At 35.5% G+C, this 15,179-nt stretch overlaps 2 protein-coding genes across 2 annotated transcripts; both read left to right on the top strand.

The window, feature by feature from the left end:
• LOC18792763 (metalloendoproteinase 2-MMP) lies at positions 5,724-7,446 on the top strand. The gene has a single exon (XM_007223184.2). It carries the CDS (start codon positions 6,036-6,038, stop codon positions 7,167-7,169), a length of 1,134 nt encoding a protein of 377 aa, XP_007223246.1. The 5' UTR covers positions 5,724-6,035; the 3' UTR covers positions 7,170-7,446.
• LOC18793805 (protein JINGUBANG) lies at positions 8,491-10,394 on the top strand. The gene has a single exon (XM_007226353.2). It carries the CDS (start codon positions 8,894-8,896, stop codon positions 10,202-10,204), a length of 1,311 nt encoding a protein of 436 aa, XP_007226415.2. The 5' UTR covers positions 8,491-8,893; the 3' UTR covers positions 10,205-10,394.

Raw genomic sequence — 15,179 nt, 5'->3', positions numbered from 1 at the left:
TAATTCCCATTCGAATTTTGAACAGCAAAATGAATAAGCACGGTTTCACAATTAATCAACCGACTATAATTACAAACAAAGGTAAAAGGTCATAAAAAGGACAATTTATAAATGTGGTAATTTCTCTTTTTCGACTCAGATTAAAGAATGGCAATGGCCGTGCATGTATGCTGTACAAAGATTAAAGATAAGCTGCTGCTATTGCTTTCGGCTTGTCTTGCTCTTGCTCTTGATCCAGTGGAGACCCAAATGAGCTGCAATCTTAACCCTATTCATACCATTTGATGCTGCAGCCTTAATTTTGTCAAAGCCTTCTTCCACTTTCCTAGTATAATTACCCTTGGCACAATCAGCAGAACCAGAGCTCTTCTTGGTCTCAGAAGCAGAAGCAGGGTCTTGGTTGCTGCCATCCCTTTGATCTCCCCGTGGGGTGTCGTACGGCCTATTTGATCCCATTGACGAAACCCTTTTGCACTCGAATATGAAATATGAAGAAAACCAGAGTTTTCTTGAGAGAGAGAGAGAGAGAAATCAAATCACGGTTCTTCCTTGTGTTCTGAAAACTAAACACAATCTGTGATACTTATATTAATGGTGAAATACTTAACGCTGTACAGAAAACAGATTCTTTGACAGAGGAAGAAAAGAACCTTCTTTCAACACAAGTAAATAACTGATCTCGTGGAACCTTGTTGGGGTAAACTAAAAACTATTTTAAAGGAACCGTGGCAGTTGTCACCTGTGGCCTGATGGAAGTTTCCATATAAAATCTGTTTTTTTGGTTAATGAAACATCCTTTTTTCAAGTCAACAAGAACGTGCGTAACTACTAACAAACAGTCGCAGAACCAGAAATTTAATCGAAAGGACAACCTCAGGCGATATAAACAAATTTTCATTATCTTATTAATAAAACATATATATCCTCTACCTCTTGATCCTCATTTAATGCTTCAAATTTTTTTGAAGTTGAATTGATCTCCATGAAGGAAGCTCTGTTTTGTTTATTGAACCATGGACTCATTTTGGAAACAGAAAAATCAAATCAATAACCAGAATATAATGAATCAGATCAGATCAACTCAAATCCGTATACAAATACGAAATACAATAACAAAAACAAAATGTCATAAAAATTAAAGAATGATAAAATGGTAGCATATACATATATACATATGTAATATGTATAAATGTTCCATATAAGATGATAGAGGCAAAGCTGCATGCGGCTAGCTACTGCTTTCCGGTTGTCTTTTGGTACTTGTCTTTGATCCAGTGGAAACCCGATTGAGCTCCTGACTTCACTTTGTTCATGCCATTTGATGCCACTTCTTTTGTTTTTCCAAGCCCTTCTTCAACTTTCTTGGCATATTTCGCCTTTGCGCCGGAGCTGTTCTTGGTCTCAGAAACAGGCAAGGGGTCTGGGTTGGTGTAGTCCCACTGATCAGCCCATGAGTTCTCGTGATTTGAGATACTTGATGCCATTGTTTCAAGCAAATTAAGAAGATGAATGATTTGGTTCTAATTTTTGTAAGTAAACTTTGATGCTTTTGGCTGTGATGGGTTCGGAGGTCTATATATATAACATCAACATGACTATTATATGGATATGATGGCAGCCTGATTTTGAAAGCGCGGGTCTTCCATGAGATTTTTAAAAGCAAACACGTTTCATTGACGCACTTGATTACAACTTAAGGTTCCTTCTTGCAGCAACAAAGACTGAAAGCCACCAAAGAAACGAACCTTCTCTCTCTCCGCGCTATTGATTAAATAAACTCAGCTCTCGTTGAACCTTCTGGGAATTGACAAATAAAATATCTGTCATGGTAGATGTTGTCACATGTGGGCCGTGGCTGTGGAAGGTTCCATTTTCAACCTGGTTAGCTAACTATTAACCTAATGCATGATGTCAATTCTAGAAATGATGCGTGCGTTTTTCTTATAATAAATAAATCATTAGTAGAAATAGAATTTTATACATGAATGATGCAAAAGACTTTTGACATTTCTTCACATCATAATCAAAGGCAGTGGGAACATGTATGGGAGAGATGTTATTCCTTGGCGTGTTAGTGTTTCATATTGTTTTATCTGTTTTCTTAATGCTATTTTATGCATGTTCGGCGGCTGCATTGCACTTAATTCTATAACCATATATTTTCATTATGTTTCTTTAATTAAACTGGTGCTAATCCAATTAGATTAGAGATTGTTTGGATATGTTACCTTGTTACTTAATTATGCGGTCTAGCTTGACTTATTCAACTTGGATGTAGCATGGCTTCTGATACGGTGATACGGCTGACATTGAATAAGGATATACAACGCCCAATGGCAATGGCCCCAGTTATACATGTAGTTCAACTAACCAAAATACAAATACCCGCTTTACATATGCTAGTTATAATCAAGGTCTAAAATATTGATGGTTTAAAAAAAACAAAAATTTTAATGGAAATATCAGAAAATTATCGATTTCAATAAAAATTGAATAAAAATCATAAAAATTGTAAGAAAAACTTGAAAAAATTTCTTGAAACTTTGGAGGATGTTTATTTAATCAATTATCTATTACTTTATCATATATAAAAAATTTGGAAGGAAATGCATTGCATGATGAGTTTAACTGATTTAAGTTAATTATATAGCGAGTTGAAAAATGCTGTGAGTGTAGAAAATATGTAGTAATTAAATAAAGAAGATTAAATACACCATAATCATTTATTTATAATGATTTAGTACAATATTTTACACTTTATACATTGCATGTTAAGATACATAACGGCTCGTTTGGTACGTCGGACTGTACTGACTAATTTCTATCAGATAGTATTAATATGTTTCGGAGAGTATTGACTGTTTATCCATAATATTATAAGGCGTTTGGTGTTGTTCCAGATAAATAGTCTGATTAAGTTATACTGTGTTTGGTGCTATTCCAGATAACATCAGATCAGACAATTTTTATTTAAGAATTCTTTGATAATTTAATGAAAATTTAAATTTATAGGAAAATTAGGGAGTAATTTAGTGGGAAGTTAAAAGGGCTTTTAATTTAGCTGCTGCTTCTTGCCATTAATCGCATATATCCATCCATCATCATGAATTTGCCTGAATACGATTTGGTTAACTAAAATTTAATTTCCAGCATTCACCAAATTAAATCAAACAATCCACTCATCGACCAAATTGAAGCTTGAAATTTGGAAAACTGAATATGAACCAAACTCATGCACTCCCAGTAACCAAACCCAAGGTTTTTGGTTGCTCTCCGAAACATTGAGTTTCAATTCAATACAAAATATAGACAAATAAATAATTCTACGATCAATTACATTCCCAATCTAATTTCCACAAAAATAAAAGCTCATAACCTAATTTTCACAAAATTTAATAAAAGAGGAAATATATAAAGAAAGAGAGAAGAACCCTAGGGAAAAGAAGATGAAAATAGGATTTTTAAAGTAAACGTGTGTGTTCTTTTTCCCTAGCCGTATAATTAAGCATGTATTATCTAAACCGAGGTGTGTAGGTTGTATTAGTTAATCAGGTAAGGAGAGTATTGAAAGCCCAACCCGTTTAAAATAGTCAGGTAGTTAAATAATACAAGTTAACACTAAACAACTGACACAGACTATTTACTTCTATCCAAAGTTTAATATGATGTACCAAACGAGCCCTAAGTGACTTAGTACCACATAGAGTTCCTATGAGGTTCAAATTTGAGTTATTTACACTAACATCTTCTGAGGTTTTCGGCTTTTTCACAAAACTCCTTGAGATTTTAAAAATTGCAAGACCACCCCATGAGGTATTAAATTGTTTTCACAAAACTCATGTTCATTGATTTTTCATCCAGAGATTAATGATTTTATACACACAAAAATTCTACAAATGACAAAGTTGGCCTTTAAGTACTTCATTGAGGTTAATTTTGTTATTTGCATAAGTTTTTTTCTATAAAATCATCAATTTTTGGACAAACAATCATTGAAAAGGGGTTTTGTGAAAACAAATTGAAACATGATGGGGTGTTTGTGTAATTTTTAAGACCTGAAAGGGTTTTGTGAAAACACAAGAAACCTCAGGGGGTGTTAATGTAGATAACTCTTCAAATTTTTCAATGTCTTCATCATCTCCATTTTATCGATATTATAGCGATATTTTTGCCAAATATTGCTGAAGTGTGAGAAAAATTATTGACGTCGATATTTTCCGATATTATCGATACTTATACAATATGTGTATGGATATGTTCCAAAATATCCTAGACCCGAAAAAATGATAATATCCTCAGTATTTCGTCGATATTATCGATATTTTAGTCCTTGGCTATAATTTATCTAACTTGCATCCTTATACATAGTCCTCTTTTATTGAGAGATCTGTCAAATAATTTTATTTGAGGAACACCTTTTAAGGTTCCATATGATTTTTTTTTCAACGATCCAAACGATCTATTTTTTAAGTCTATATTCATAAATTATCCTTGCATTTAAACAAATTGAAAATCGTTACACATTCAATTGTGTCCTACAAAATCAATTAAAACAGTGCTTAAAGAGAGTACTAAAATTGCAATAATTCAATTGAGAAATCAAATGATATCGAATTCAAGTGATTTTTTTTATTTATAATAGAGATGATCTTTGAATGAATATCTACAAAATAGATGGTAGTAAAATACAATACGGAGTGTGCCATATAAGGAAGTCTCTCAACTAAAGGGCTCTCTATATTTTTTGCAAGGATGGTCTATGGATGTAGACTTAAACAATAGATTGTTTGGATTGTTGGGAAAAAAAATCGTAGAAAACCCTAATGGATGTCCCTCAAATAAAATTATTTGAAGAATCCCTAAATAAAAAAGGACTATATATATATACACACACATATAAAGTTTGCGAAGAAGAATTCTTATGTTAACATGATATTAAGAAGCAGGTTTGGGAAGAACAAAATGCTGATGGAAAATATCCTCAATTTCAAATAATAAAAGTAATTTGCAATTAAATTTAAGATTTTGGCATCCTAATAATTTGATTATTATTGAGGTTATTAATAATTTGATTATACTATTCAACCGCACTGGAACGGAATCCCTCTGCCTGTATAGAATAGCAAAAGGAACATGTACTTGAGTATAATAATACATTTTTTTTGGACGAAAGAGTACAATAATACATAGGACAAGTCTTAAGATACATCTTGGTGTGCCCTTATGTTATGTGTTGCCAAGTCAATTGTCTATTATTGGCCTTATACAAACTCAACATATACAAATACGTACATATAATAAGATGCACATCACAAAGTAAGTAATCTATAAAAAGAGAGAAATTCTTATATAACAAGAATAATACTTTTTATCTCCCACCAATAACATAATAACACGTGAGATAATTTTTTTATATTTATGTGATTGTTATTGGCCATGGATCCTGTTAGAAGAAAGTTTTTTTCCTACCACGGGGTTGGGGCCAACCAGGGATAAGACTTATAATCAGTTATTTTGTTCCACGTGGACGCTTATAACTGGGCTCAGAAACATGCAATGCAGTTCAACCCCCAACTTTGACCACTGCTCTTCTTGCTGCTGCACTGCATATATGAATCCCTAAAGTCAAAACATCTTCCATTCCTTTGTTTTTTCTTTGTCTATTTGGTCACCATAGACATACAATACAACTAGAAGAAGAAACTAGAAAGAAACTTCTGCTATCTACATCTTCTTGCATTATTTATGAAAACCACTCCACACACACATCAAAATTCAAAGCATACAAACTTTCAGTTCAAATCAAACCCACCTAAATACCAAGTTTTTTTAAAAACAAAATCAAACACGCAAATTCAAATTCATTAATTAAATTGACAAAGACTAATTCCTATGATGCATCATGCACTAGTGTTTGCCGGCTCCAACCTTTCTTGTTTATATCTCCACTTTCCCTCTTAAAATAAAACCATTCAATCTCCTCTTTCAGTCTCATTTCAAACTCCACAGCAAAAACCAAATTAACTAAAACGACCATGAGGCTGCCGTTTCACCTTTTTCCCATTGCCATTGCTCTCTGTCTCTCATTCTCACTCACACACACCTCAGCCCGCTTCTTCCCCAACATCTCATCCATCCCTTCATTGCTCGTCCCCAACGTCACCGCTTCGGTCCCCGCAGCCTGGGACGCTTTCCAGAAGTTCGGCAACTGCCACGCCGGCGATAAAGTCGAAGGCCTCTCCAAGCTCAAGAAATACTTCAATTACTTCGGTTACATTCCCAATTTGCCCTCCAATTTCACCGACGACTTCGACGACGACCTCCAATCAGCTCTCAAAACCTACCAGAAGAACTTCAATCTCAACGTCACCGGCGAGCTAGACGAGCGCACCATCCAGCACCTCGTCAAGCGTCGATGCGGCAATCCCGATATAGTCAACGGCACCACCACCATGAATTCCGGCAAACCGACGTCGTCTAACACGTCCAATCTCCACACGGTTGCTCACTACTCTACTTTCCCGGGGACGCCGGTCTGGCCGCCCAGCAGGCGCGACTTGACCTACGCATTCTTGCCGGAGAACAAGCTTGCCGACGACGTCAAGGCAGTGTTTTTACGGGCCTTCCAGAGGTGGTCGGCAGCGACGCCGTTGAATTTCTCCGAGACGACGTCGTTCTACACGGCGGATATCAAGATTGGGTTCTTCAGTGGCGATCACGGGGACGGAGAGCCGTTCGATGGGGTTTTGGGGACGCTGGCGCACGCGTTCTCGCCGCCCAGCGGGAGGTTCCACTTGGACCTTGACGAGAACTGGGTGATCACGGGTGACATTAGCACGTCGTCCGTGACGTCAGCGGTCGACCTGGAGTCGGTGGCGGTTCACGAGATTGGGCATCTGCTGGGGTTGGGCCACTCGTCGGTTGAGGAGGCGATTATGTTCCCGACGATCTCGTCGCGGACGAAGAAAGTGGAGCTGGCGAGCGACGACGTTTTGGGGATTCAGTCGCTGTACGGCGCCAATCCCAGTTACGACGGTACGAGTGGTTCGTCTACGACGTCCACTCAAGCACGGGAAACGTCCGCTGCTGGGGACCACCTCACTTCCGCTCCAAGGTTGTGGGGCCTCAGTGCCTTGCTGGCCGTTGGATTTCTGTTATTGTCGTTTTAGTTTTTTCTCATATTGTTTGGTTTTATTGATTTTAAAGTTAGATTTAGCTTAGATTGTTTTATTATTTATAATTTTTTGGGGTAATTATTGGGGATTTGGCACTCTACTGACAGGCCATATCTTACTTACTTGTATGATACTTATTTTAAATTTTATTTTTGTAGGATTTTTTTATTTTATTTTTGGTATTCAGATACAGTTGAATACAGTTAGGACGCCACTTGTACATATATATATATATATATACATTTTTATTTATTAAATTTTAAAATACATACATTATAATTTTATTAGCCTCAACCAAAGTATAAAATATCTGCAGGTCGGTGAGCTGTTCACCTACGATGCAATAATTGGTCTGACTTCAACAAAAAGAAGTTTAAATTTGTTATCATTCGTTCTCTGTTCTGATTGGGATACATTCAGAAGCCCATTTCCGTCTTATAATTTTGTTATGGAAGTGCAAATGGGCCACCCGTTTTGTTATACTGGTTCATCTTTGATTTACAAGCCCAATTACTAGTCCATGCTTATTGATTACCAGCGCTGAATAATGTTTTTAACTACTTGAACTACAAGTCTCTTGCTATTAGTGTAAGCCCATTGAATAAAAAATGTTGAACGATGCTTCTACGTCAAGGGCAAATTCTGATGAGTACGTATAAACTTACCATGAAGATGAAACCTTAACTGAATCATATCCAAGAGTTATTAATTTGTTAATTAAATAACACATGAAAGAAAATTTATACCATTAAGCAGGCCAAAAAGGAAAAAAAAAATTTGTATGAACCATTACCATTGCATTAATTCTCAGTATGAAAGAGGAAAAGGGTTGGCATCTTCGCAAGTGAATGGAACCTTCTTTATCATTTCGATCCATTCTTGGTCCAATATATGACGCACCACAATTATGGTCCAATGTTTTGACAGACTTTTTATGTTAGTCCTTTGCATTTGGTCCGCCATGCCAAACTTTGCTAGCTAATAGCGAGTGCGGAAAAGTTAGTGGCTAGTCTTTACAAAAAACAATGTGAATGATAAAGACGTTACTTGGTCGACAAATTCCACAATATGAAAGCGGAAAAGTCCTTGCAGAGAATTGGACTCATGCCGACCCAGATTTTATATTTCCAACCCTTTTTTAAAGTCAGTTATTTGATTAATTAAATTCAAAATTCTGATCCAAAAAAGTAAAGATTCAAGCACTGCATCAAGAGCGGTGGTTAGCTATAGCATCATGAATTGCTCTAACCTAATTATACACATCAGCAAAATGACCTAAGGGCCCCATACTTTTCTACTTTCAGCTATATTTGTACAGCAACAAAGGAAAGTGGAATGCATTATCCTTCAAATGGCAAATCCATAAAAGCTTTTAACTAATTATTAGGCCAATTGATAGCAATATCTCTTTTCCCAACCCAAGAGCTAACCAACGAAGCCATGCCATTTGAAAAAAAAAGGTCGAGAGGCTAATATATCTAACTTGCATCCTACACCAGCAGCAGTACTGCAGCTGGTTTCGGTGGAAGAATCTGGCCTTCTCTTTATCTGTTCGCCACTAGTTTATTGTCAAGAAAAGTTAGAAAATGAACGTTCCAGCGGGTCATCGCGGTAACCTTTTTCAAACTCCATATCTTCTCTTCATAAGAAGGTAAACTCATTCTAACAAACCGAACAGAAGCTTTTATCTTTCTTTTTTTAAACCAAAGCTTTCTTTAATGGGACTTGTTCCATATCCCTTGCCATGTCACACAAGCACAGAAGAATCTCATGAAGATCACTCCAATATTTCCAATCACCTCCTCCAATCAGAAGCATCAACCTCTTCCTCCTCCTCTCTCTCTTCCCAACCAAGTTTACCATCTGTCCCTTCTCTCACTACCTCAATCTCCAACCAACTTCAACTTGTTCTAGAAGCCCCAACCACCCACCACCTCTGCATAGCCACCCTCAAAACCCAAACCTCCTCCTCCTACGTATGCTCCCTAGCCCTCTCCGGAAACTTCCTATACAGCGGCTTATCCAACGGTCAGATCATAGCATGGAGCCGATTACGCCCTTCATCACCCAACAAGGTGGTAGCCACCACCAACAGCACGGTTAAGTCTCTAGCGGTCGTTGGGGAGCTACTATTCAGCGCTCACCAAGACCACAAAATCCGGGTCTGGAAAATCGACATCAATCTCATCAAAAACCCACACGATCATCAAAAACACTTCAAATGCATCGCCACCCTCCCCACCCTAAAAGACCGGGTCCCACGATTCTTTTCTCCCAAGGACTATGTCCAAATCCGGCGACACAAGAAGTGCACCTGGGTGCACCACGTCGACACAGTCTCCGCCCTAGCCATATCCAACGACGGGTCGTTTCTCTACTCCGCCTCGTGGGACCGCACGTTCAAAATCTGGCGGACGTCGGATTTCAGATGCTTGGAGTCGGTGAGCAACGCCCACGACGACGCCATCAACGCTATAGCGTCGTCGCGTGACGGGGAGTTCGTCTACACCTGCTCTGCAGACAAGAAAATAAAGGTGTGGAAGAAAGTTAATAAGTCGGTCGTGCTTGATGCTACGCTGGAGAGGCACAAGTCGGCTGTGAATGCTTTGGCTTTTAGCTCCGATGGCTCTGTGCTCTACTCCGGTGCGTGCGATCGGTCAATTTTAGTGTGGGAAAGAGATCGTGGCGTTGAAGGCGGCGGCATGGTGGTGGTGGGTGCGCTGAGGGGACACAGCAAGGCCATATTGTGCTTGGCTGTGGTGGCGGATTTGGTGTTTAGTGGGTCGGCGGATTGTAGTGTTAGGGTTTGGAGGAGATCAGGGCGGCTAGTTGATGATGATCATAATAGGAGCATCGGCTATTCTTGTTTGGCTGTGTTGGAAGGTCACAGGAAGCCCGTTAAGTGTTTGACTGCAGCTTGTAACAATAGAAGTGAGGATTCTGATGATTCTGGTGATTCTTTTCTTGTTTACAGTGGGAGTTTGGATTGTGATATTAAGCTCTGGCAAATACATGTTCCCTTTTTTTAACGTTACTTTTTCTTTTTCTTTTTTCATTTGGATGCTAAGAATGTTTTTTTGTTTATCGAGCTTGGGGTTCGTCGGTTGATAAAAACAAATGTGATACAAAAATGTAAATTTCTAACATTGTTGTGAGATTTGAGGTGTTGATTTTGACATTTTAAAGCGTAGGCTTTAGATTAGGGTATTTTGGACCTTACATGATCATTTTTAATTGATCATTTTGGGGTTTGTTGTTGGAATTTTTTCATTTTGGAGTTGATTATAATTAACCTCAATGACGAAAGAAAAAGGAAATATCCCTTTGCACTGAGTGACCAGATTACCAACCCTTTAGATAAGACAATAAGTAAGGACTATCCAAACTTTGACAAGTTTGTGTTCATTATTGGTTTCAAAATTCTCCACATATATAAAGTTAATTTCACATCGGATTTATGTTCCCACTTTCCAAGTGCTGCTTCAACCTAATGGACAAAAAGCAATGCATGATCTGTCAAATATCTATAAACCCAAGAAAACCACGGGCCACAAAAATAAATTGATACGGAAATATCTGTTTGCCAACGTAAAAATCATTTCGTAAAAGGTAGTGAGAATAATTTAAAATATCGATAATATCGATGAAATATTGAGATATTATTTTTTTTTGGGTCAAGAATATTTTGAAACGTATCTATACGCATATCGTACAAATATCAATAATATTGACGTCGATAATTTTTCTCCCACTTTAACAATATTTGGTCAAAATATCATTATAATATCGATAATATCAATAATATCAATAATATTGAGATGATGAAGACAATGAAAATTTTGAAGAGTTATTTATACTAACACCCCTGAGGTTTCTTGTGTTTTCACAAAACCCCCTCAGGTCTCAAAAGTTACACGAACATCCCCTGAAGTTTCAGTTTGTTTTCACAAACCCCTTTTCTTTGATTGTTTGTCCAAAACTTGATAATTTCATTGAAAAAAAAAACTTATATAAATGACAAAATTAACCTCAATGAAGTATATGCAATCTAATCTCAAAGGCCAACTTTGTCATTTGGAGAATTTTTTATATAAAATCATCAATCTTTGGACGAAAAATCAATGAAAATGAGTTTTGTAAAAACAATTTAAAACTTCAGGGGGTGTTCCTGTAATTTCTAAAATCTCAAGGAGTTTTGTGAAAAAGCCGAAAACCTCAGGAGGTATTAGTATAAATAACTCAAATTTAAATCTTTTAGAAACTCTATGTAGTATCAAGTCACTCATGTATCTTACCATATGCAATGTATAAAATGTAAAATATTGTAGTAAATAATTATAAATAAATGATTACATGAAAATTTACCTAACCCCATATAATATATGTAAGGTCTGAAATTAGTATGAATAGAGGAATAAAGAGAACTTTTTTACTCAAACTAAAATTGGTGTGTTTAATCTTCTTTCATTAATTACTACATATATTTAAACTCGCAGTGTTTGTCAGCTCACTATATACTCAACTTAAATTAGTTAAACCCATCATGCAATACATTTCCTTCTAATTTTTTGAGATAAAGTAATAGATAATTGACTAAATAAACATCCTCCAAAGTTTCAAGAAAAATTTCTAAGTTTTTCTTACAATTTCCCTAGTTTTTATTCAATTTTTATCGATATTGATAATATCCCAATATTTCCATAGAAATTTTCGTGTTTTTGGACTATCGATATTTTAGACCTTAGTTGTGAGTGTCAATTGTAAATTTAATATTGGGTAAAACTATAAGACCCAATTTATTATATAAGATCTTGAACTTCATGATTTATACAATAGCATTAGGTGGAAATTCAATTAAATTTAAATAACATACATATTTTGAATGATTAGTCTTCTACCATATTGAGATATTTGTCTGAGAGCAATTTGCAGACAGTGGTGGATAAGATTTGAAAGAAGAAATATTCAAATCTTACCGAGATAATCATATACAGGAATTCACATTAGGATATTTGATATTAGGTTTCATTATCTAATAATGTGAATAAGGATAATTGTATAAGAGAAGGATTCAATTGCACGGTCATTCTAATTTGAATAGGTTCTTCCCTACACCCTATTTAGCTAGGATAACCATGACATATTGCTAGGCGTTAACCATGGTTTGTGGAAGTCCTGAAAGGTTCAATCAAAATTGACCTTCACTAATAGGAAGAATTAAATAGCAAGATTTACTTCACAAGTCAACTTAGAGAAGTTTGGTCAACCCACTACCTTGCTAAAAGGAACCTACATATCGCCCAGTGAGAAATAAGATTAGAGGAACAAATGAAGAGAAAAGAAACTATGAGTCAAAATTCAAAGGTCAAAGTCAACGGTCAAGTGAAAGTCAACATGTTTGATCGGAGTAATTAACCGAGTCAAATTAGTAAGACTATAATAGTGATTTAATAGTTAAATTATAATTCAAAATTAAGAGTTAATTATGGAATTACTTTGACATAAAGAATTGGATTGGGCTTTAAATATAATTAAAAGGAAAATGCAAAACACTCAAAAGGCAAATAGGCCCAAGGATAAGTGTTGTATGACAACACAAATCTAAGGACCCAAGACAAGCCCATCCTCTCTCTCTCTCTCTCTCTCTCTCTCTCTCTCTCTCTCTTTGTGTGTTTTTTTTCTATAAAAGCTAAACTTGACTCAAAACCTAGTTAGGGTTTTTGGCATTCCATTCTTGTGTTTTGATGTGTAGGTGAGAGATCATCCCTCTCATCTTCCTTAGCCAAAAGTTGGTCCAACCTAGAGGAAGTCTGGCATCTAAGTTCTCTAGGTTGATTTCTCCTCATCTCTAGTCCATTTTGGGATGGTGAGGTAGAAGACTTCACTCTTGGAGTCTTGGGTTAAGGAGCTTGTGAGAAGAGGAAGTAAAGAATGTCTTTTCCTACAAAGGTGATCATTCTTGGCTTGTTCAAGAAATAGTCATCAAGGGTAAAATTCAATGTCTTTCTCTCTTTTCTATTTTGTGCTCAAAGTTTCTAGATCATAAGATACTTGAGTTAAAATGAAAAAAACTTAGCTCAACTAGAATAAGCAAAATTAATCCGCCATTATGAATGTTTTTGCATTATATGTTGTGGCTAAATTCATTTCCAATAAACATAAATCATACTTATATAGTCTGAGTATCATACACGTATCAGCATAACTCTCCTTTGGGATATATATGACAATACCAATAATTAAACAATTATGATGCATATATTTTACATTATTGGTAACTGTATATTCCTAGTTAGAAAAGCTTTGTTATTTTTGGATATCCAAAAACAAATCTAAATAAGACATATACAAGTTACCTAATTTATATCACCAATTATATGAATAGTGGATCTACCTTTGGGTGATCCATATCTCTTATGAATATGATGAAAATAAATATACTCACGACGTTGAAACCTTGGAAAATTATAAGGTTAAACTTCATTTATATGCATCCGTAAAATCACATAATGATTAATTTATACACTTTAATGATTAATCGATTATTAGATTAACTTATATAAATATATGACCTCTTTTTTTTTTCCTGGTTACAAAAATATATGACCTCTTTAAAACAGTAGTGGGCAATAGAACTTTAGATTGTCTCCCCTCATAAGACAAAGTACAATAACAATGAAAAAAAAAATACGCTTACATTTTTTTAAAATTTTAATTCACTGTACATGTCTACACCATGATAATATGATGAGTTAATAAGTAGTCATACATTTAACTTATATCAGATCATTAAGATTTCTACATAATAATTTAAATTGACAGTAAAGCTGTTGTTATTCTTTACTATATTTACTGTTAGCACCCTAATTAATTCATAAGTCAGCCAATCAAATGAATATTTATAAGAGTTTTTCTATTTAAACCCCACAATTTCTTTGTTCACCCGAATACTTAAATTATTAAACTCTTAAGTTTTATTATTGTGTAAAAAGACAAAAAAGTCATCCAACTTAGTATTTAACCCTAATACATCTCATGTTCATAAGCTTTGATCTCCATTTCTTTATGAAGCAATATAAAAGATAGCATTTGAAGTTGCTCTTTTGATTCCCTTCATGGACTATCTAATAAGCAATGATCTCATCTTTGGAAACTACGTCAGTGCTTTGAGAATTAGCTTTAGACACTATTTCAAAGGTTTCTTTGATTTCTTCTTCAGTTTCACCAACATTCAACTCTTTTGGAGCCAATTCAGAAACTTTGAGCTCCTTGGGCTCTTCCTTGTGCAAGATTGTCTCTTCTACTAACCTCGCAACAAATAAATATCCCCCATTTTCATCAGCTGTCATTTTTATTTTCTTGGCAACAGTGTTTTTATCTCTTTATTTTTCTGGTGTGTGTATTTAGAGGTAGTTTGGGAAGATAGTGAGGTTTGCTTAGAAATTGTGAAAATTTAAATTAGAAGTTGGGGTGAACTTAGAATATGGGATGAACAAAGAGAAGTGTGGGGTTTGATATGATTTTTAGTACTTGTGCAAACAGAGTTAAAATCACATAAAATACTTGCAAGAATACAAGGCTATTGTAGTATAGATGCTCATGCAAGGTCGTTTTCCTCAATGACTAATTAGCAATTTATGTAAAAACAAATTCCAAATAACTACTTAAAATAAAAGGTCAAGAAAGATGATTATGAATTTGGTTGATTCTAAAAACAAATACAATTGAAGGAAAGAGTTTTGAATATCAATTTATAAAAGTACTAGGGTTTCACCATCACCTAGCAATCCTATGAACTTTTACCAATTACTTATGATTTGCAAACATGCCACTTTGAAGGTTAGGTTTTCCTAATGTATATTCTACTTGGAACCTCCAACACAGAACGTATATCTAACATGCAACCCGTCCGAACATTCGGATCAAATCTGAACATGAAAGATTCATTAAGTTTTGTGAAAACCCTTTGAAAAACCATGCAACCCTTAAGACGTGGTATTCATC

This window comes from Prunus persica, chromosome G1 (assembly GCF_000346465.2).
Source record: "Prunus persica cultivar Lovell chromosome G1, Prunus_persica_NCBIv2, whole genome shotgun sequence".
NCBI lineage: Eukaryota > Viridiplantae > Streptophyta > Magnoliopsida > Rosales > Rosaceae > Prunus > Prunus persica.
This window is presented reverse-complemented; position numbering and strand designations above follow the sequence as displayed.